The sequence below is a fragment of the Indicator indicator genome, chromosome 2 (assembly GCF_027791375.1).
Source record: "Indicator indicator isolate 239-I01 chromosome 2, UM_Iind_1.1, whole genome shotgun sequence".
NCBI lineage: Eukaryota > Metazoa > Chordata > Aves > Piciformes > Indicatoridae > Indicator > Indicator indicator.
Window position 1 is genome coordinate 27492785 of NC_072011.1, and position 24711 is coordinate 27517495.

A 24711-nucleotide genomic window follows, 5' to 3' on the forward strand; every position below is an offset into this window, starting at 1 on the left:
TTTATTTTGCTTAAGGAAGTGATTCTTTTCAGAAGTGAAACAAATTTTAAGATTCCTGATTGTCTACTTCGTGCATCTAAATTGTGTTAGTGCAACTCTTGAAATTACACACATTCCAATGGAAAACAACTGCCAAGGCTCATAACCAGCTGGGAGATGTGGCCAGAGAACATCCTGGACATGATCTTTGTTACTGCATTGTTACTTCATTCACTAAGTCATAGAAGTTGTCATCTTTGGTCTCTGAGTGAAGAAAGGTTTAATGACTCTGAGGATGTGGCCTCTGTTCAGCACTTTAGCACTTCTTCCATGCTGAGTCAGCATGGGTTCAGGAAGGACAGGTCCTGCTTGACAAACTTCATCTCCATCTACCACAAGGTAACCTGCTTAGTGGATGAGGGAAAGGCTGTGGATGTTGTTTACATGACTTTAGTCAAGCATTTGACACTGTCTGATACAGCATCCTACTGAAGAAAATAGCTGCTCATGGCTTGGATAGGTGGACACTTCACTGGGTTAAAAACTGTCTGAATGGAGTTAAATCCAGCTGGTGGCAGTCACAAACAGTGTTCCCCAGGGCTCAGTACTGGGGCCAGTTCTCTTTAATGTCTGTATCAATGATCTGGATGAGGGGATTGAGTGCACCCTCAGCAAGTTTGCAGTCACTTGACTGTCACCCTGTCTCAGCACTGGTGAGGCTACACCTTGAGTACTGTGTCTGGTCTTGGGGCCCTCACTACAAGAAAGACACTGAGGTGCTAAAGATATCCACAGAAAGGCAACAAAGACAATGAAGTGTCTGAGAATACAGGGAGTGGTTGAGGGAACTGAGGTTGTTTAGTTTAGAGAAACAAGGCTGTGAGGGGAGTCCTTCTTGCTCTCTATAACTACCTGAAAAGGCTGCAGAGAAGTAGGTGTTGGTCTCTTCTCCCTAGTAACATGTGATAGGACAAGAAAAATAGCCTCAAGTTACACTGCAGGAGGTTTAGATTGAATAGTGGAAGAAACTTCTTCACTGAAAGGGTTATAAAACACTGCAATAGCCTTCCAAGGAAGGTGGTTAAATCACCATCCCTAGCACCACACTTGGTGGATAATGGACTTTACAATCTTAAAGTTATTTTCCAAGACCTGGAGAACAAATTTATGCAAGGTATTATGGCTCAGAAAGGACCTCCAGATAGGTCTTTTAGCTACTTTTTGTTTACAGTATTTTCTTCTCAAGAAATTGTCATCTCATGTTAGAGACAAGAATCCTTTCAAAGGAAGAATGACTTCATTTCCCTGACTCGCTGGCAAGAGCCAAGGGTGTCTGAAGCAGCAGACTTAACTGTAACTAATGAATCACTTCTCTTGAATTATTGGTTCAAACTACAAACAAGCCAAAAAGCCCTGGCAAAGCTGTAAATCAGAGACATAAACCACTACAACCAGTGTAACTGTTACTGCTTGTGATTGCAATATTACAAAGCCCCATTGATAAGCCAAGACAGCTTTCCAAGGTATAATGCTTAAGGGTTTGTTTTTTGGTGATATTTAAAATTTTTCAAACTCTTAGGGCTTCATTTGTGAACTTGAACCTGTGAAGGATAATAGGTTGGGAGAGTATCACTGCAGACAGACAACTCCTCAGTTCTAAGCTTCAAGTCAGCTGGCATCAGGTCCACTTCACCCTTCGATGCGGTGCAGTTTCTCAGCTGGAGTTCTTTGGTGAAACAGAATTCAATCTGACCAATTGTTTGTGCTTTTTCACCCTAGAAACATGAGGGATGAGATCAGCTTAGTGGGAAGAAGAAAATAAATCAGTTCTTCAGATATATTGCCTTATTTATAGAACAAAGTAATGCATTTTTGTGTATTTGCCACTTGCAAAATGTGAAGGAGACCAGTACCAGAAGCACCTATTCCGAACAACCTGTAGTGCATACTTGTCTGTAAGGAGAAAGGAGACAAGAAAATGCATTCCCACAATATAATTCAGGAACAATCTGGGGTATTTGGCTAACTAGTAAGACTCATTATGAAATGTCACAACAGATTATTTTAGTATTTACCAATTTTGCACAGTACACAGGAGCTGTTCACCTTAACAATGAACTCTAGCTGAATTCTGTGATTATTGGAACATGACCTGAAAGCCATCTTTCACCAACTCTTCTGCAGCAAGATAGGAATTGAGACAAAGAAGATTCTCCAAAAGAAGAAGGGAAACTTGCTTTTATTGAAACAAATGCAGAAGCAATCTGTCAAAAGTAGCAGAAATGTCATTTTTTTACTACAGGACAGGAAGAAAAATATTGTCCACAAAGAATGCAGGCTTGCATGGGAGCCTCTCATGTGGGGGAAAAAAAGTATACAAAAATTCCCTAAAATGCTCAGGTGCGACAAAGTGCATATGGAAGAAAATTGGTTTTGAAACCACTCAGTGGGACAATATACATACAAGACAACAATAACTATGAGGGTTTTTTTTGTTACTGGTTTGATTTTAGCAGGGCTTTGGTTGGTTGGTTTTTGTTTGTTTGTTGGTGGGGTTTTTTGTGTTTTTTGTTTTTTTGATTGGTTGGTTGGTTGTTTAGGATTTTTTTTGTTGTTAGAAGATTTGAGGATTTTTTTTTGGTGATTGATTTTTTTTTTTCCAGAAACCTAAGAACGCAGCAAGTGTGTAAAACATTTTAAGCATCAAAATATCCCCACAGTGCACTTCAGGCATCATTGAGGCTGGAATTTTGGAAAAGATTATCTTCAAATAACTAGGATATACTTTTTCCTTTCTATTACCCACTAGCTTCATCTCTTAAGCACAAGACACTCAAGCTGTAAATTAATTTCACATAATTTTACCAGTATCCTTCTTGTACTAAAAGCAATGACAGAACTACAGTGACCAGAGCTAGAAACAGGAATTTACGTTAGCTCTGTATTTTTTCAAGAGGTGGGTGAACCTCCATTCAACTCACATTCATCTGTTGCTTAAAATAACAAAAAACTACATCTTAAAAATAATTGTTATCTAGAATTACTTTTCATGTGAAGAAACATGAGTAAAAAATCCTCAGCATTTCTAAAGCAAATGAGCTGACATACAAGCTATTTAACTCAAACAACTCTATGTTGGCTAGTTTTCTTAAGACTGTCATCTGTGTATGGGCAGTAACTGTCAAGTGTTTTGTAGTAAACCATTTTTATCAAGCTGAGATAATGAGGAACCATCTATAAGAGGGAAAGTGATCTTGTGGATTTTTTTGTTTTGTTTTGTTTGTTTGCTTTTGTTTTTTATTACAGGTAGAGCAACCCAGCTGAAAAAGGAAACAAACAGCTATGCAGCCTACCCATGTAATTGGACAGCCTACCAATGCTGTTTTGTTCCTTCAAAGGTGTTTTTGATTCAGATATGGTGATCAGTATTTTATGCTGTAACACTCTGCTGTCCATGTACCACATTCTCTACTGTATCATTATTCACAGTTCAATCACAGGCAAAGAAAAGTAGAAAGAAATGTAAATTTTATACACTGCTGGCTCAAAAGGAAAGATTACAGTAATCCTGAACCACATCAAAATGCCTTTTTATACCTCTTCAGGTAGGGGGGTTTGAGAATTACCTCAGAGAAAAGCCTCTGAGCCACCTTATTTCTGAAATATCTCATCCATTGTGTAACTTCATGCAGAAGTGCCCAGGGAAGGGTAGATTGCTGTTGATAGGCAATATCCTTGTCAAAACCAATGGTCACTGGTTCCATCCAGCTCACATTTGTGTCCTGAATGGTGAAACCCCAAAACATGCCCTAGCCCAGACAATTGGCTAAACACCTGTGAATATGCTAACCTGGACACTTCCTGGGGTCCAGATGGTCAAGGCAAATGCGTAGCACGTGTAAATTATCCTTGTAAGCACCTGTAGATGTGCAAACCTGGACACTTCCTGGGGTTCAGATAAATATGCAGCACATGTAATTAACTTTGTAACACAGCTGTGAACTGTGTGTGCCCCTGGCCATGTTTGGATATGCCCCATTCTACAGGTCCAGTTATCAGGTTTCTCTGTTACTAAAGGGCATTAATTGTCTTGGAACAGTATTTAAACCATCCGAGAAGTTAGCCAACTTGCCTTGTTCTCACCAGACAGCAACAAGAGCCAAATGCTGCCAGAACAGCAGACAAATAGCCCATCTCAAGAGGCAACAACTACACCCAGGTCCTGCACCTGGACCAAGGCAGAAAGGGGAAAAGCTCCAAGAGAACTGAATCCCAGAAGAGTCACAGAAAGGCTATGGCCCAGTGACAGAGCACACAAGAAAGAGAGAGGCCCCGTAGTCATCTCTGAGCCAAGGGCAAGCTCCAGTCATAGCCACAGCATCTGGGAAGATACTGGACAGAGGAGCAAGTCATGAGTCCCCGGCTAATCTGCCACAGAATCCCTTTTATGGGAAAACCACAGATCACAGCACCTTTATTTCCAATTTGAATTGTTGTATTGGAAATTCTTGGATCTGTGCATAAAGCATTTAACTGTCTTCATATGTGAAATGTATCACTCACAACTGAATTAACAGAACCTGTGAATATAATTTGTAAATAAGTTACGGCAGTGTTTGAAGACACCACCACCAAGAAATATTAAATAGAAAATACATAAAATATACATTTTATTACAACTTGTTAGTTCTAGTAATTTACGACATGGCAATTAAACTCTATTAGGAGTGGAAAGTATTCAGCTACAGCAATACCTCCAGTGTGGTGTCTACAGCAGTCAATGCAAAGGTGCAGTTTCAGATTAGGATTGAGAGACCTTCAAAGGATTAAGAGACCTTCAAAGCCCAGTGCTCCCACTTTCTGGGTAAGTATACTAATGGTAAAGGTATTAGTCAAAGAATGGACACTTCCTCCACTAGCAGTATTTCTACATTAAGAAAAGTGTGTGGCCACAGTAACATAAACTGACCTCACTGGAGCCAGAATGTAAACAACGATTTTTATGAACTCAACTCCAAGAACCAAATTATACCCAATTTGAAAAGAGCTGTGTACACAAAGAACACCCAGACCCAAGTTTCACCATGCTGCAGATTTTTCACCGTATTTTTGCCCTTTATTTCTTTTTATATAACAAATGGTTTGTATTTTGTTTGTTTGGGGGTTTGTTTGTTTTTCAGTTTTGGGGGGCTCAAGGCGTGTGTGTGTGTTTGGGATTTTTACCTGCTCTGGAGGAAGACACTGGATCTTTGGAGTTACACCATAAAATCTTTTAAGAGCTTCCTTTATGGCAGTCATCTGAAAAATTATGTAAACTTAATAAGTCATAGCACATCTTCCAAGAGCTTGTTAAATTCACCAAAACATTTACATAAAGCATAACCTTAAACAACTCTGTAATTTAAAAAAGATCACTTATTCTCTAAAAATTACTTGACTCCTGCTGGAAATTACAAACACATGATTTTCTTTTATAAAAAATTGCCTCTTACCTGGTAATATGAACTGCTTGGCTTTATCCCAGCTTTCAGGAGACAACTGAAAGAAAGATAAAGCATTTTTCCACGGTTCCTGTATGCAAACGTTAACTTTGAGATCTTAGTGAGAACTTGGCAAGCATTACAGTGATGGGGAAACTTGCCTTCCATTCTCTGCCAGGCCTAAGAAAGCTTCCCCTTTTCTGAAAGGCTACTTCCCATTCAACTTGGCAGGTTCAGAAAGAACTCTCTCCCTCGCTTTAATATGAGGACCTGGAAGAGTTGAGTCTTCAGACAGCTAGGGGAAGAGACAATATTACTGTTACTTGGACTTTCAGAATGCTCTGTTGAGTGCCAGGTAAGGGCATGAAATTAACTGCCTCCTTTCCCTTATCTTGAGCCATAACCCTGTGGGACAGAGACAGACCTATAAGCCTGCTCTAGGCACTCTAATGTTCTAACACAGGATGGGCTGGCTGAGGCACACAGCACACTGAAGAAAATGAGATATTGCATGGATCTGGATCATCATCAGTGTTACTGCAGAAACATTTGTAATGAATATGTTTTTGAAGAGGAAAGGTTGTTCACATAAAAGAAAGAAGGTAACTCGCAAGAACCTCTAGCCTAAATGCCCCTTCCTTTAGATTCAGTCCTGAGGGAAGTCCACTCTTAAAAGTTGACAAGACACCAGGACCCAATAGGTGCCAAATCTCTAAGTTCCAGCTTCTTCTGTAAAGAATGTTCAGCATCTCACAGGATTGAATCCACGCATGCTGATAATGCTCAACATTTCCAAGGTCAGGTCCTGCACAGGGAAGATTTAACCAAATTGCCTACAAAGGTCTAGCTGTTTGTCATCATCAACATTTGACACTGGATATAAGGAGGCCAATAAAATACATGGGCATTCTGTCGTTCCTACAGGACTCTGCCTGAAGTCCTCTTTTTAAAAGACTGTTTCCAAAAGGAAATTTTTAATCACTAAAACTACTATTTCTCAATCAAGTCTAAACAAAGTACAATGAAAACACTAGCAGTCTTTATTCTTTTGAGTAAAGACTAATTTACGTATGTTCCTTTTTACAATGGAGAATATGCTCTGAGCAATTAACTTCAACATATTTCACTCTTTATGGTTTTCATGGTTACATATGCTCATGTAGAGTCATATAGTTGGTCACTGTGCTATCTGTAAAGTGTTCTAGTCACGCTATCACATCCACTTATGCAATTGACTTACATTATTAACACTACATATGACATGCTCTTAAGCACTATATCTAGAAAAATCTTGTGAAGTTTTACAAGATACCTACAGAAATAGGAGGAGGGGTGGGAAAAACACAGATTTCCTTCATGCATACGCAAAATAATTGAGGCCTTGTCAGGAGATGGCTTTCACAAGATGCTGACAGAACACGAATGGGAATTTTGACGTATGTTTCCATATACAGAAGAACTTATTTCCTTTCTCAGGTACTGTCTCTCACAGGGACAATTTACAGTCAACAAATCCACATCAAACATTCTCCTACCCAGATCCAGCACTGATGAGGAAAGGATTCTGGCCTTCTGGCATTTACGGGCAGCCAGAACATGTATATGCAGTGCTTGTACAAGCCACAACATTGCCATCAAGATTTTTCATCTGGAGTGGCCAGTAGGACAAAGCAAGAGAGTCACTTTGGGGCTGTTTTAAAGGACAGCAGAGGGCTGCCTGACTTCAGGCAAGGACACCCTCTCTTACTGTTACCTCTCAGCATTTTTCTAGGATGTTCTGCACAATTTTGCCTCCAACTTGTCTTTTCTTCCAAGCAGAGAACTGCCTTTTCTAAAAACAAGTGTTTGGGCCTCAATAGATCTCAGAAGTTTGTTTATTTGGGTTTTTTTGTAAGTTAATTTATAAGTTTACAGGTATCATAGCTTTTGGTAGTGAGGCATAGCTGATACATGTCAAAATTTACCATCTCGCACTGTCTAAAATGATGCTACAACGAATGCTTCTGGCTTACCAGACTCTGAAGTGACCACAGATATGCTTCTCAGAATAGACAACCTGTCTTCTGAACTCCAATATTAAAATTAATCTATGCTAATACTCACTTCCCCTCTGCCATCAGATGTTTGGGCTGGTTTTTTATGGCTAGATAGGACATTTTTAGAAACTGTTTTAAATAAGAGGCAGACCACCAAGGTCATTTACATACTTGTTAAGATCAATGTGCTGGTAGAGTTCCAAGGCTTTACCAAAGTATTTCTTCTGCGAATTAAGGACCTCAAGTGTGGCCGCACAAGTGCCATGTTTCTCCCACTCATGTTTCCTACAGGAGGAAAGTAATACTTAAGTCGTAGAGAGCATTATTTACAGATGTATGTGCTGCACAAGCCAGTACACTTAAATCAAGTATCTGAAAGGCTATGTGTGAAGTAGGACACCACACTCAAAAAGTACTGCCTGTGCAAAAAGCAAAACCAAGAAAAAAAATCACTCACTCCCAGCATTTCAGTCACACCAGCATCTATATACTTTTTGGTGGAATCATTTACCATGAGATTTTTGACCTATCAGAAGAGTAAGGAAGAAGCTCAAGAAGTCCCATCAGACTAAGAAAAATAATTTCAGACAGTAAATTGTATATATATGTGTATATATGTATATAAATGAGTTGGCTTTAACAAAAAAAGCTAAGTCATACAAATAGATTCTTGGGGAACTGCAAAAATGCAAAGCAATAAAATTGGTACAACTCAGCTGTGTGGAAAGGAAGCTGAATCTCAAAGAATTTTGCTTCCTATTATGTATGACAACAAAGTTCCCCCGATCACAGTCACACAGGTGTGACAGAAAAAGGAGCATCAGGTGGATCCAACATTTATAAGCAACCACCCAGTGTTACTACTGCAGGAATAAAGAAGATCTGTAAAGCACAGGTCCAGTACTGCCCACAAAATGTAGATTAGGAACAACTGATCCCTTTTTCTGTATCGTATGTATACACTGAATCCTCTTCATCCAGAAATTATTTGGCCCAAGAAATCATTAACTACTGTAAAAGATATGATTTCAGTTCATAAATTTTGAGATTCAAAGCACACATAACCCACTGTTCCGTATGAAGGTGTTCTGTCCTGTCCAATTCAACCTTGATTAGCAATGGTCACAGTTCTGAAGTTAATGAGCTGAACAGGTAAGTGCACCACATCATTACCTTTAGAGAAGCACTCACAGCCATCCTAAAATAACCAGGAAGATTCCTTACCTTCTCTTTTAAACCAGGTTACACTTAGAGATAAAGCCAAGGAGAAATATCCTATACAGTTACGGTAGTCTTGGAAGAGCCCTGATATCATGTGCTAAGACACTCAATATTCATTTTGCTTATCACTGCTCATGCTCTTTGCCCAATTAAGATGTCTTTAGTTTACAATAAAGAAAATGAAGTAGTCAGTTTTACTTTCAGATACTTACTTCTGCTCTGTCAGGGTTTTTACATTATAGAGTCCTGTTTGTGGTTTTGTTTGTTTTTTTATTTTGAAGTACAGTATTTTAACCGAAAGTTACGATAGAATCTTACTGGCTTTCAGTTGGCCTAAAGCTTGCATTTACAAAATGTAAGCTATCAGTTACAATGCATTTGTCATCTTAGTGAAAGTGAACAAGTTACTCTGTCGATTAACATATTAGCTGTAATATTATAGCCTGACTTTTTAATTGCTTTTATGATATTTCTACTTGTAACTTCCAGCTGTTGAAAGCAGTGCTATTTGCTAGCCTTGAACTGAAAAGAAAAAGGATTGCATCTGTTCATACCTGCTGCCTACCAAAATATCTCTGTTAGTAAATAAGGACTGGTATGCACCTGTTTTCATGAACAGGTAGGTGGCCAGGGCATGGGAGGTACTAGCTTTACAATACATTTTTTCATATCACAGAAAAATAAAAAAAAGTCACGCTCTCCCCAGCACAGAGCAAGAACAGAGTACTGGAGGGAAGAAAAGCAAGACCACCAATTTTGGCACTTACAAGTTTAGGTTGCCTTAAGATGCCTGTAGAATGAGCCCAACGCTGACAACAAGCATTAAAAGCAAGCTCTTTGGTCCAAATGTCTGATTATTCAGAAGAAAAAGAAACATGGAGAAAGGAAACAGTTCCATTGTCAGGAGAGATCAAAATCTCCTCCCTTCCCTTGAGTCAAGCAGGTTGATCTCTAAATAAATTCCCAGACCTCATTTTAGGATGCTAGGAAAGCAAGAGAGAATTCTGTAGAGAAGTAAAAGTGAGACTTCTGTATGATCCAGCATATCCTCTTCTTCCATTTTCTATTCTGTGAGGAAACCCAAGAGAAATGGACTCTCAAGGCTAGCAACATAGTGAAGCTAGCTGAGAAAACAGACCCAGAAGCTCTTGCAGCTAGCTGTGACATCCCAGGGGTGCTACTGCTGTTCAGATTTAACATGTCAACAGCAGCTCTTTCTTCCCCCTCGGAGAAAAGGGAAGAAAACACATTTTTTCCTCTCTCTCTTTCACGAAGTTTGATTTTCTCCAAAACCTCTGCCATAGCCCTCTCTTCAACAGCTGCATCTTGCAGGTGCTCTAACAAGAAAATTCATTTATTTTGTAAATACAGCTGACAAGACACACTGCTTTCAGTGGCCTCCTGGAAACTACTTCTCATGCACATGTCACCTGAAGAATTACTAACCTAAATAGAATGTTTTATAAAATAATATCAAAATACTTTTCAGGGTTTTTTTTTGTACTTACCAGAACTGTGTACGATTCTGAGATGAATGAAGCACATCAGGCCAATAGTGTCTCATGTCTGGCATAAGATCCTAAAAATACCACAGTTAGTAAGATTTTCCTTCAAATGTCTCTGCAGAAGCTGTGCAATTATGCAGCTTTTCACATGTATGGGCTCAAGCCTTTTACCCTTGTTCAACACACAACTGAATAACATACAAAATTTAATTTATTAAAAAAAAAAAAAAAAAGAATAAAAAAAGGTCTAATGCCCTGGGAGAAAACACAGAAAAACGTAATCTGAACTCTTTCATCTTGTGTGTTCTGGATTTGCAGCAGAAAATGGAAGAGACAACACTGACTACAACCTCTTTTTCATAGGTACTTTTTGTCACTGCAGATCCACTGCCTCTAGATTTTTTTTTTTTAATGAGGATTTGGCTAACAAGTCAAACTGCATGTTTATAAAGTCAAGTAGGAACAGCTGCTCATGATCACAAGCACTGCAGTTTCAGATAGGACCAGAAGTATCTAACAAATTTTGAGTCTTTAAAAGAATGTATCTCTCAAAAAATATTAAGTGATATATTATAAGCCACAGATTTTACACATAGTATGTATGCAGAAATGGGTATAAGTTGTGCTAGGGGAAGTTTAGATTAGATATTAGGAAAAGCCTCTTCACTGAGAATGTGGTGAGGGTGCCCCAGGAGGTGGTGGAGTCGCCATCTCTGGAGATGTTCAAGAAGCATGTAGATGTGGCAGTTCAGGACATGGTTTAGTGGCCATGGTGGTTGGGTTATGGTTGGACTTGACAATCTTAAAGGTCCTCTCCAGCCTTAGTGATTCTATGATTCTATGTACAAAAGCAACTACACTCAGCTTTGCTTGGTACAACTGTTCTGTTTTACCTTAATCTCAGTGACATTGAAGTGCCAACTCCTATTACACTCTTCACCTTTGTCAGGCCTAGGAATGAAAAATAAACATGAACAAAACCCATGTCATCTGCTAAATTAGTAATGGCAATTAACAACATTCTACTCTATATCATTAGCTTGAATTTTAAATATGCAAGATTATAGCTACAGATTTTATTTTAATAAGCAAGTAACCCACCAGTATCTACATTGTTTTAGAAGTAAAAATCCAAGGCATTAATCATGACCAAAATTTTCTTATGGAGTAGGTCATTACTAAGCCCTCCAGTGCTTCTTACTTTGTGTAAAACACATACGGGAGTAAATGGAAGAACATGGACCTGATGGAATGGGTCCAGAGGATGGCCACAAGAATAATCAGGGGGTTGGAGCACCTCTGCTACAAGGACAGGCTGACGGAACTGGGGTTGTTCAGCCTGGAGAACAGGAGGCTCTGGGGAGACCTAATAGCAGCCTTCCAGTACCTGAAAGGGGCCTACAAGAAGGATGGGGAGAGTCTGTTTGCAAGGGCCTGCAGCGATAAGACAAGAGGCAATAGCTTTAAGCTGGAGAAGAGCAGATCTAGACTGGATGTTAGGAACAAGTTCTTTGCTATGAGGGTAGTGGAACACTGGAATGTGTTGCCCAGGGAGGTGGCTGAGGCCCCTTCCCTGGAGATATTCAAGGTGAGGCTCGATGAGGCCCTGAGCAACCTGGTCTAGTTGGGGCTGTCCCTGCTGAATACAAGGAGGTTGGACTTGACCTTTGGCAGTCCCTTCCGGCCCAGACCATTCTATCATAAATGACATGGAAGGGTCTTCATGTGATGTCAATATGATACTGACCTCCTCGATGACTGCACCAAGTGATGATTCTGTGGGTATCACCAAGACAGTCACTGGAAATCTAGACATAATGCTGTTTCCTTTTCCATGTCACATGGCTTAAACTTCTGTACTGAATTTTGCCCTCTATTTCTCAGGAAAACCTTTGAATTATTGCCATCGGTACCAATTCTAATAAGTTGATTCCTTTAACATAAATTAGTTTTTCCTGTACTTTTGTGATACTTGTGCTGAGGTAAGATATTGAAAGCCACAAATAGTCATGAGACATGGACAAATTTTATGTATTTAGGGAGAAAAAAAAAGAGGAGAAATGATACTTTTTTTCTGTTTAAGAATATTATTTATAAGATGTATTAATAAAAAGTTCATATGGCAAAAGGATTTCAGGAGCTAAACAAGTCATGAGATACAGAAGTATATTTCAGCTTTATATCAAACCACAGGGTTTTGATTTCCAACAAGATGAAGACTTTTATTTCAAGGAATCGTTAAAAAAAAAAAAAACCAAAACCAAAAAAGAAGAGAGAGACTAAACATCTTGGTACAAAATTGCTTTTTCCTTTCCTGGCTGAAATAGAAACAGTCATCATACCACAGTCCATGGATTGTCCAGTATTCTGGAGGGTCTTGACAATCATTAGCACTCATCTGTGGAAAACCGAAACACAGAATACTTGTTTTATCTGTCCAGGGACAATGGCTTAAAGCAAAAAATAAAAACTCATCCAATCACTCGTCCAAAGATCTAGTAAGACAGGAGAAGTTTTGCTTGCCCAAACCAGGAAGTGGTGAACTTCAGTTACTTAAAGCTGTCATGGACTGTGCTACTTAGCAGAGACCAGCTGGTATTCAAGTTTTGAAGCAGTTCAAGTGAATGCTGGAGGCATCCTAAAGAGGCAACACAAAAAGAAGACAAAGGACAGGTTGATGAAACCAGCCTCTCCAGAGAGGAGACAGAGGGAGGTAAACTAGAGCCAGTGGTGAAATCAGCAGCCCAGCTGAAGTGCATGTACACCAATGCATGCAGTATGGATAACAAACAAGAGACACTGGAAGCCTTGGTACACCAGGAAAACTACAACATAGTTGCCATTACAGAAATGTGGTGGGATTACTCACACAACTGGAGCACTGCACTGGATGGTTATAAGCTCTTTAGGTGAGACAGGTGAGGGAGAAGAGGAGAAGGAGTGGCCCTGTATATTAGGGAATCTCTTGATGCCACAGAACTTGAGGTTAAGGATGAACAGATCGAGTGCTTATGGGTTAAAATCAGAGGAAGGATAACAAAACTGACATCCTGGTTGGAGTCTGTTATAGACCACCCAACCAGGATGAAGAGGTAGATGAAGTATTCTACAAGCAGCTGAAGGTCATCTCAAGATAGCCAGCCCTTGTTCTTGTGGGTGACTTTAACCTGTCAGGTATCTGCTGGGAACTTAGCAGAGAGGAGGCAGTCCAGAAGGTTCTTAGAGTGTATGGAGAACAGCTTCTTGGCACAGCTGTTACATGAGCCTTCCAGGGGCAAGGCCCTGCTTGACCTGCTGTTCTCAAATAGAGAAAGGCTGGTGGGAGATGTGATGGTAGGAGACTATTTAGGGTGCAGTGATCATGAAATAGTGGAATTTTCAATAGGCAGAAAAACAAGGAGGAGCAAAAACAACACCCTTACTTTGGACTTCTGGAGGGTAGATTTCAGCTTATTTAAGCAACTAACCCAGAGAATACCTTAAGAAGCAACCCTCAAGAACCAAGGGGTCCAGGATGGTTGGACCTACTTCAAACAAGAACTCTTGAAGGCACAGGAACAGGCTGTCCCAGTGTGCTGAAAGATGAGCCGATGGGGAAGGTGACCAGCCTGGATGGGCAAGCATTTTTTGAAGGAATTAAGGGGAAAAAAGAGGGGATATCGCCTTTGGAAAGAGGGGGAGGTAACTCGAGATATGTTTAAGGATGTTGTTAGATCATGTAGAAAAAAATTAGAGACAAAAGCCCAGTTAGAACTTAAACTGGCCACTTCTGTGAAAGACAATAAAAAGCATTTTTATAAATATATTAATGGTAAAAAGAGGGGCAAGAAGAACCTCCACTCTTTATTGGACTTGGAGGGGAATATTGTAACCAAAGATGAGGAAAAGGCAGAGACACTAAATACCTTCTTTGCCTCAATTTTCAACAGTTGGACAGGAGGGTTTCAGGATAACTGGCCTCCTGAACTAGTAGATGGGGTCGGGGGCAGTATAGTTCCCCTGTAATCCAGGAGGAAGCAGTTAGAGACTTGCTGAGCCACTTGGATTCTCAAAAGTCCATGGGAACAGATGGGATCCATCTGAGAGAACTGGCAGATGAGCTCACCAAGCCACTGTCCATCATTTACCACCAGTCCTGGCTCACTGGGGAGATCCCAGATGACTGGAAGCTGATCAATGTGCTGCCCATCCACAAGAAGGGCTGGATGGAGGAACCTGGAAACTACAGGCCAGTCAGCCTGACCTCAGTGCCAGGCAAGATTATGGAGCAGATCATCTTGAGGGCAATCACAGCGTACCTGCAGGATGGCCAAGGGATCAGACCTAGCCAACACATTTAGGAGGGGCAGGTCCTGCCTGACCAACCTGATCTCCTTTTATGACCAGGTAACCCGCTTGATGGATGTGTGGCAGGCTGTGGATGTAGTCTACCTGGACTTCACCAAGGCCTTTGACACTGTCCCCCACAGCAAACTCCTGGCCAAGCTGTCAGCCCGTGGCTTGGACAGCAGCACTCTGCGCTGGGTTAAGAACTGGCTGGAGGGCCGAGCCCAGAGAGTGGTGGTGAATGGTGCCACTGCCAGCTGGCAGCCAGTCACTAGTGGTGCCCCCCAGGGATCAGTGCTGGGCCCCATCCTGTTCAATATCTTTATTGATGATCTGGCTGAGGAGATAGAGTCCACCCTTATAAGTTTGCAGATGACACCAAGTTGGGAGCAAGTGTCGATCTTTAGGAGGGAAGAAGGGCTTATTACAGAGGGAAGGAGGTTGCTTACTACAAATAAAATGGTTAGAATAAAATCTTCAAATACTTTGACTTGAGGGATAACAGAATGGAGAGGAGAGCATATATGCCTTCCTATAAAAACAAACAAATAAACAAAACCAGCTAAAAACCAAACCACCAACCCCAAACTAAAAAAAAAAAACCAAAACAAACAAAAAAAAAACCCAGCCAAAACTTTTGGAAAAATGGACTGTACATTCATTATTGTTTAGAGTATATATTCCTGAACAAAACAAACCAACCAAATAAGGAAAGCATGTAGACACATCACAGAATACCATTAGTGTATTCTCTCTGATTATTTTGCTTAGTAATAATGTCTCTTTTTAGTAAACAGTTTTTGCCAGTAAATAACAACTCCTCATGCTTTCTTCCCCTTAATAATAGCTTTCTTTTTCAGCTCTGCATCCTGTCTTAATTATGCCACAATGTGTTTTATGTGATGCCAGCACAAGAACAGAGTGTAGACAAGAGCAGGGAGAGGTCTGTAATCTCACTAATTGCCTTCCACAGGCCAGTGGCAGCAAAACTGCAAGCTCTGCAAGACTTCTTTGTTCTGTATCCATTTCCTTCCTCTCCTCTCTTGCTACCAGTAGCAGAAATGAAATGAAACCCAGCAACAGCTTTTTTCCTGTTTTCAACAAAGACACATTGCAGACCAGTACCACTCCTGTCACGACACAAGCTCTGTGAAGCTGAAAGAGTTATATGGTCCAAAATAGAGCAAATTAATAGCAACAGCCATCAGCTAATGCATCATTCCCTGAAAAACAACATGACAGCTAACCAGCTTGTTCATTTGAGAGCAGTAACAAGAATAGTGCCAGTTGTGCTCCTTATCCAAACTTCAGCCAAGCTACTCACCCATGCTAAAGGAAAGCCCAGAGTATTTTAAATCTGGAATTAATTCTCTTTTATCATAGCACTAGCCTTCTTAGCAGTTTCTTCTACACATTTCATCAGGAGCTTGGTGTTACACTGTGTGCTGGCAGAACTGTGAGGTCAATGCGACCTATGACACACTAGTTCACACTTTGCATGCTTTGGCCAACTCCATTCATCCTCCCTTTTAATTCTAGCCATAATATTTTTCCAATGATAATTTTAAATCAGATTCATAAAGTCAGCAAACACTAGTCTGCTGCTTCAGCAAAACCCACTTTCTTTTTCTTGTCAGCTTTCCTTTTTATCATACATTGATTGCTAAAGGATTAATTCAACACCTGGGGAGCCCTCGACTTCAAACAGTTAGAAATGTGCAGGCATTAGACTACAAAAAGCCTTCTATATATCCAGACTAATATTAAAAAGGGACATTGTTTTACCTTGTTTTAAAGGAATCTGATACTCAGATCAATCCAAACTAACCACACGGAGAAAAGTACCAACGAGCCTTTACAGCACCAACATGTTGAGAGGAAATGCTGCAGCAGATTGGCCTATTTGTAACCACAAAACACAGGACAAACAGCAGCTGCCAGGAGCATGGGATCTCCCTTCACTTCTGACGCGTGAAAGTGAAACACTATCAAACTGCCACAGAAGCACTACCTCTGTTACAAATTCCTTGGTACAGTAGCTTGTACATGGGAGATGGCAGCACCCCTGCAAGCCATAAAGATACATCAAGTTTGAATAAAGTCAGCTTTTGGGAAGTGAAACAGATAATCCTGCTCTCTCTTTCAGACATCCTGTTTAAGAAATTATGAAATGCAATGAGTATGTACAAATATACACTATTCACAACATTTACAAATACATACAATCAACAGAAAAAGCACAACCAAGATCCCTTTGCTTCCCCCAAAAGGGCCTTTCCCAGGGGGCCTCTCCCTCCCCACCCAAGAAGGACTCCCAAGAGCCCCCTTGCAGAAGGTAGAGAGTTAAGAAGCAGAGAGGCTGTTAGACTTAGGTCGTCAAGGTCAGTGTGTTATCTTCAGCCAGAAAAGAAGCAGCAGCAGCTGGACATAAGCCCAGCAAGGAAGCTGAGTCAGACTCAGACTGTGACTACCCCAACTTTGTTTTGAGTAGTGGTTCTTAAACATTTCTATCTATCCAATGGAAGTTTTTAGAATAATCAGTATTTTGCTTTCTTACACCCAATAGTGATTTATTTACATTCCTTCACCTTCTCTGCTTGAACTTTACAAAGGAAAATTAAAAAGACAGTTTTAAACCATCACAAGTGTATTTACCCCATCGGGCTAAAATCAATCAATGAATCAAATTTGCAGGATTGCTAAAAAAAACTGAGAGGAGGGAAATAAATTTACTTCTTGAAAACCTCTCCAGCATGAGCAGATTGGATTTGAGGAAGAAATTCTTCACCAGGAAGCTGGTGAGACACTGGAACAGGTTGCCCAGAGAGGTGGTAAAAGCCCCATCTCTGGAGGTTTTTAAGGCCAGGCTGGATGTGACTCTGGGCAACCTGATCTAGTGTGAGGTGTCCCTGCCCATGGCAGGGGGGTTGGAACTAGATGATCTTTGAGGTCCCTTCCAACCCTAACAATTCTATAATTCTATGAGCACACAAGCTGAAATGTTGCTGAAACTAATAAGTAATTGCAGAAAGTGTCTCAGAGCCTTTCACAAAAATGATGAGTTTTGCATCTTCCTTCACCCAGCTATTTTTCCTTTCAACATCAAGTCAACAGCTCTAAACTGAAGAATGACATAAAAATATTTCCTTCCTGAAATAACAGCAAACACATATAAATACACTGTACATGCAGAATACACATCCTTTAGAAAAAGTGCCCACAGCTGAGTCTGGGAACTCCTCTTACATTACCATTATTAAAAAGAAAGCTGTTACAGGAGTAGAGATGAGATATGGTTTCTTCATATGACTCACTGATATGGAACTAGGCAAAAAGTCACTTAATATTTCACTTTTTCTGCACTCCTTTGGAGTATTTTTTCCACCTCTTACTGCAGAAGACCATAAGGAATCAATAAAGTGTAAGAAAGCCTACAGTTTATGATGCTTAATATCTTCAATTATTCATTACAATTTTACTGGAAGGTTATAGAGCTTATTTGTCAATAGACCAATGGCACTACTCTGGAATTAAAAGTAGTACCAGCATGAATATATGGTGGCAAAACTGGTTGGTAAGGGATTTTTTTGTTGGATAGGTTTGTGGGTTTCTTAGGGATTTTGTTCGTTTTTCTTTTAATCATAGAATTGTTAGGCTTGGAAGGGACCTCAAGGATCATCTAGTTCCAGCCCCTCTGCCATGGGCAGGGACACCTCACACTAGATCAGGTTGCCCAGAGCCACATCCAGCCTGGCCTTAAACACCTCCAGGAATGGGGCTTCTACCACCTCCAGTGTCTCACCACCCTCATGCTGAAGAACTTCTTCCTAACACCCAATCTGAATCTACCCATTTCTATTTTTTTTTCCAATCCCCCTAGTCCTATCACTACCTGACACCCTAAAAAGTCCCTCCCCAGCTTTCTTGTAGGCCCTCTTAAGATACTGGAAGGCCATAATAAGGTCTTCTGAGAGCCTTCTCTTCTCTAGACTGAATAGCCCCTACTCTCTCAATCTGTCTTCATGGGAGAGGTGCTCCAGCACTCTGATCAACCTCATGGCCCTTCTCTGGACATGCTCTAGCACATCCAGATACTTCCTGTAACAGGGGTTCCAGAACTGGATGCAGTACTCCAGGTGGGGTCTCACCAGAGCGCGGTAGAGAGGGAGAATCACCTCCCTCAACCTGCTGGCTATGCTTCTCTTGATTCAACTCAGGATGTGATTGGCTTTCTGGGCTGCAAATGCACTCTGGTGACTCATGTGGAGCTTCTCATCCACCAGCACCCCCAAATCCTTTTCTTCAGGACTGCTCTCAAGCCAGTCCCTGCCCAGCCTATATCGGTGCCTGGGATTACCCCAATCCAGATGCAGTAACTTGCATTTGGTCTTGTAGAACTTCATGAGGTTGGCTTGGGCCCACCTCTTCAGGCTGCCAAGTTCCTTCTGGATGCCATTCCTTCCCTCCAGCGTGTCTGCTGCTCCACACAGCTTGGTGATAGCAAACTTGCTGAGGGTGCACTCAATGCCACTGTCCATGTCACCAACAAAGATGCTAAACTAGACTGGTCCCAGGACTGATCCCTGAGGGACTCCACTTGTCACTGGCCTCCACTTGGACATGGACCCATTGACAGCCACTCTTTGGGTGTGGCTGTCAAGCCAATTATTTATCTACTGAATAGTCCATCCATCAAACCCATATTTTACCAGCTTGGAGACCAGGATGTTGTGCAGGACAGTGTCAAAGGCTTTGCTCAAGTCCAGGTAAATGAAGTCTGTTGCTCGCCCCTCATCTATTTATGTTGTGACCTTGTCACAGAAGTCCACCAGGTCTCACCAATCACCTCTTTGTTATTCTTCTGTCTCAGTAGTGCCTCCAGGAGGATCTGCTCCATGATCTTACTGGGCACAGAGGTGAGACTGACTGTCCCTGGGTCATCCTTCTTTCCCTTTTTGAAAATGGGGGTTGTCTTTCCCTTTTTCCAGTCAGTGGGGACTTCCCCAGACTGCCATGACTTTTGGAATATAATAGAGAGCAGTTTAGTGACCTCATCTGCCAGTTCCCTCCGTACGTGTGGGGGTATTACATCAGGTCCCATGGACTTGAACGCTTTTCAGTTCTTCAGACGGTCATGAACCTGATCCTCACTTACAATGGGCAGTTCCTTCCTCCAGTCCCTGCCATCTTCTGTTATTCCAGGAGTATGGCTGGTGACCTTGCTAGTGAAGACTGAGGTAAAGAATTCATTGAGAACCTCAGCCTTCTCCATGTCACTTGTCATCAGCTCCCCTGTTTCCTTTCTGAGGGGGCCCACACCTTCCCTAGTCTTTTTCCAATTGTTTGCATCTAGTTCACATAAGCAAGGTTTTGCACAGGTGCTGACTCTGAATGCCCACTCATGCCAGGCACTTCAAACTCTTCAGCACCAACAGTGCTGGAAGTCAGTAACGGTGATGTTTATTCAACAGAAAATCAGACAAAAATTGTATCAAATCTCCCCTTATTTCCCCTCAAAAATAGGAAAACAACCCTAAAAACTGGAACAGTGGCCACTCCTTGGTCTCAGTCACACTCACCTGAGTTCTGCTATTGATATTTCCCCTCTGCACTTAACTAACATAAAGTACATTAGGCAGTTATTTGACTTGTTGCTCCTACTTTTATATATATTTCCATAAACAGGAATAAGAAAAAAAAAAGGCACATAAAGCATGAAAAATAAGAGTCTAATATGTAATAAACAAACCAAACTCTCCCAGAATCTGGACCTTTTTGAGCTCCAGAATGAAGCATATCTATTATCCAAAGGGTTCCTCATCCTTCTGTTAGTAAACTTGGTCACATCTTCCATTTCAACACATACCATATTTTTTAACTTATATGTATGAGGAGAGGCCTTTGATTATTTCCAGGACAAGAAAAATGTTCTATTTAGCAGATGGCAGTACGTATTAAATAGCAAAAGGGGCATAAGTAGTACATCTCTTAGCTGTGTTTTTGACAGACATATGTTGGAAGACTGGGTTCATTTCTGGTTCCCACCCCCCAAATACTGAAATGCTGAGACAACTGCCGTAACAGCTTTACAGCTCTCTTTTCCCCGACTGCTTCCGTATTTGATGACTTACCATTAAAATACTGGAGCTAACATTACAAAGTTAAAATCTGTCATGTAGGAGACAGTTCAAGTACCAATCTGCTGTCTTCAGTCAGATAAGGCAGGCAGGCCTCCTTGCAGAGTCTGAGGAAAGCCTAGGACTGAGTTCACAACCAATATGACATCACAAGCAATTAAGGCTTAGTATGTCCTACATTGACAACTGTATCTGTAACACAACAACCTTGTCTTGTTTACTGCTACTCTGGAGTTCAGAGGAAGTAATAAAAGTTGCACCAATATCAGAGAAAGCTTTCATAAACATATAGACGCATAAAGAAGATTAAATGCTTCATGGGTTTTGTTCATTCTGTTTTCAAAGATCTGTCATCCAATGCTACCTTTGTCAGGATAAATAATAAAACACGAAAATCTTACCTTACACACAGTCACTGGCCAATGATGAGCAAGATACAGCTTTTTCCAGGTATGAGGGTTGTTGCTGGAGAAAGAAAAACGAATCTATTTTTCCTCAAGCATTTAAAAAAGAGAACAGCTTCAGAAAGCAGGACAATGCCTACTAGCAGAACACATGGATTTTACAGCTGGTTGTTGCTTATAGCTTCTGTTGCAGATTTTGAGAACTCCAAACACAGCAGTATAAAACTAATAAATCACAAAACCAATATATTTAAAAACCTGCTAATACCTGCCCAGCAATACATAAATTGCACTCCTCCTCCTTGTATCCTACCTCCATATGCTTTCCACTTCTTAAATATGGAAGAAACATATTTTTCTGTTTTATATTTAAGAGACTGCTTACAGGCAAGCTTTTGTAACAAAAATTAAGATATCTTTGTTTAGGATGCTAAGAGTCTCCTAATTCTTTTTGACAGGTATATCAGCTAAAAAAAAAAAAAAAAAGCATACAACATTCTTGGAACTGCAATTACCCTTCTAAAAAGAAAGACTATGAACAACCACAAGCAATGTCATTGACACTGCAAGAATCACATTTTGTCTTGTGTCCCACCTTTTTGAAAAAATAATTCTGAATAAAAAGTAAAAACAATCTCAACAATGCTGTCTTCATTTCATAGACATTTAATTTGAACACTACTTTTTTAAACACTTTGTATAATTTTAAAAACGTAATTCAAATGCCACGTTTTTCATATGCTTACCATAAACTAAGTAATTCAATAAATAAACTGTGAGTCTTAAGGTTACTTAAGGAAGAATTAAAGAAGGAATACCATGTATTTTACAAAAGCATTCATGTTTCAAACGCCTCTTAGAATAAAGAGACCTAGAACTCACAGCAGCATTACCACTATCTTATTCCTATGCAGAGGAAAGAAAAAGTCCAAAAATTGTGTTCAAAAACATCTGTCTTTGTCACTTCTGCAGAGGTATTTCCAACAGTTTGGAGCAGATTTATTCTGGCTAAACTTGAAGTAGATGAAAAACCTGCTTCAGACACACCAACCGATATATTTAGAGTCATAGAATCAGTCAGGGTTGGAAGGGACCACAAGGATCATCTAGTTCCAACTCCCCTGCCATGGGCAGGGACACCTCACACTAGATCAGGCTGGCCAGAGCCTCATCCAGCCTGGCCTTAAACGCTTCCAGGGACGGGCCCCCAACCACCTCCCTGGGCAACCCATTCCAGGCTCTCTCACCACTCTCATGGTGAAGAACTTCTTCCTAATGTCTAATCTAAATCTACTCTTTTCTAGCTTGGGTCCATTCCTCCTAGTCCCATCACTACCTGATAACCTAAAAAGTCCCTCCCCAGCTTTCTTGTAGGCCCCCTTCAGATACTGGAAGGCCACAATAAGGTCACCTCCGAGCCTTCTTTTCTCCATACTGAACAGCCCCAACTCTTTCAGTCTGTCAATTTCTCTGTAGAGACTGTCAAAAATTGCCAGTGTCGACTATATTTCAAGTCGTCATGGTGGGGTGTTGGGAAAAGTTTTCAATTAGCAATAATCGCCCACGGATTAACCTCATTAGCTACAATACTGCCACTGCACAAAGCTATTAAGCAACTGGGTCCAGAAAATCCCAAGCACAAATACAGGCTGGGCAGGGACTGGCTAGAAAGCAGCCCTGAGGAGAGGGACTTGGGGGTGCTGGTGGACAAGAAGCTCAACATGAGCTGTCAGTGTGCACTTGCAGCCCAGAAAGCCAACCAGATCCTGGGCTGCATCAAGAGAAGTGTGGCCACCAGGTCAAGGGAGATGATTCTCCCCCTCTACTCAGCTCTGGTGAGACCCCACCTAGAGTACTGCGTCCAGTTCTGGAGCCCCTAATACAAGAGGGATATGGACATGCTGGAAGGTGTCCAGAGAAGGGCCACCAGGATGATCAGAGGGCTGGAGCACCTCTCCTATGAGGACAGACTGAAAGAGTTGGGGCTGTTCAGTCTGGAGAAGAGAAGGCTCCGAGGTGACCTTATTGTGGCCTTCCAGTATCTGAAGGGGGCCTACAAGAAAGCTGGGAAGGGAATTTTTAGGATATCAGGTAGTGACAGGACTAGGGGGAATGGAATAAAGATGGAAGTGGGGAGATTCAGGCTGAACGTGAGGAAGAAGTTCTTCCCCATGAGAGTGGTGAGAGCCTGGAATGGGTTGTCCAGGGAGGTGGTTGAAGCCCCATCCCTGGAGGTGTTTAAGGCCAGGCTGGATGAGGCTCTGTCCAGCCTGATCTAGTGTGAGGTGTCCCTGCCCATGGCAGGGGGGTTGGAACTAGATGATCCTTCCAACCCTGACTGATTCTGATTCTAACCACACTGACTACCTAAAGCAGGAAGTGGGAAAAAACCAAAACAAAAACGTAAATTGATCAAATGGACAGCACTATGTGCAGTACTGTCAAAATAAGTTATTATTCTCTCGAAGTTAATAGCCACATGGCCTTCATTAGTACTTGTCAGAGGTTATACTAAAAAAAAAAAAGGAAAAAAAAAAAAAAAGCTAATTCTTCTTAACCTGAAGAGTAGGGATGCTCCCATGTTATGCAACTTCTCATCTGGTTATTAAATTGTGCAATAGCTTGAGCTCAGAACTGGAATCCCAGGAAAGTAATTTTCAATACCTATCCAGCTTCAGGGATATTCTGCCCTTTTTCACCCTTAGTAGTTCAGCACCGTGTCTCTAGCTCTGCCTCAGCCACCAAAATGGCCAAGCCATATCACAAGTCCTGGGGATTCAAGAAGCCTCAGCATATTGTCTTAAGTTACCAAACGTTTGCAGTTTAGCTGTTATATGAATCTCAGCAGTGAATTCAGCGCTCTTAACCCTTCTCTTGCCAAAAATATTGAAAGCAAGGAGAAGAGTGTATTTCCCAATATAATGCAATAGGAATTAGAGCTTCTACCACAGAAAGGCATGATCTGGAGCATGAGTTCCCCCATGAACCACGAGTATTCAGGCTGAGGTTCTGTCAAGCACAACAAGCATCAAAAGGCTGCACAGCACTGATACAGCCCCAGCTGTATGCTGTATGAGAGGAATTTTAAATTATTGGAACTGAGAAAACAGCAAGGCAGGGGGAAGATAAAAACAAGTATACAATGAATCAGTGCTATAAAAAAAAATCATGCCATAGAATAGGGAAAATTCCAGGTTTTTGTTGCAGGTTCCAAAATTATTTGATTTTTGTCTTTTCTACATCACAAGTCTGAATGACTCATTTAAAGCAAGATTGTAAAGGTTTTCAAGTGCAATGAATGTAATTTAAGTTCCTCTCTTTTTTCATACAGACACATTAATAAATATAAAGCTTTTCTTAAGCATGGCTCCCACTCCTCCAGTTAAGGCAGATGCCTCATTTTACTAGTCACCTTACGGAACAATAACACGTCAAAATAGCACATATTAAATGGGTAAATTTACACTAATTAAACTATTTTACTCTGCACTTAAGACTGAACTATCAGAGATTTCTTTTTGAAGCATAACTTACCTTTGAGCGAATTTATCTGAAATACACCAACAACATAATGCCATAGAAAACCAACATAGAATCCAATAGTGTAGCTTCATAGTCTTCAT

The 24711-nt window shown here is 40.9% G+C and overlaps 1 protein-coding gene and 1 non-coding gene across 2 annotated transcripts; both read right to left on the reverse strand.

The window, feature by feature from the left end:
* Nucleotides 1-1562: 1562 nt before the first annotated feature.
* On the reverse strand, nucleotides 1563-24711 carry RNASET2 (ribonuclease T2). Its single transcript, XM_054399011.1, has 9 exons — nucleotides 24623-24711; nucleotides 21086-21149; nucleotides 12564-12619; nucleotides 11115-11172; nucleotides 10225-10295; nucleotides 7667-7780; nucleotides 5472-5517; nucleotides 5203-5277; nucleotides 1563-1754 (listed from the first exon to the last, which is right to left on the reverse strand). The coding sequence occupies exons 1-9, from the start codon at nucleotides 24709-24711 to the stop codon at nucleotides 1563-1565; spliced, it is 765 nt and encodes a 254-aa protein (XP_054254986.1).
* On the reverse strand, nucleotides 22556-22695 carry LOC128980812 (U4 spliceosomal RNA). The gene has a single exon (XR_008489500.1). It is a non-coding gene; the product is annotated as a U4 spliceosomal RNA (small nuclear RNA).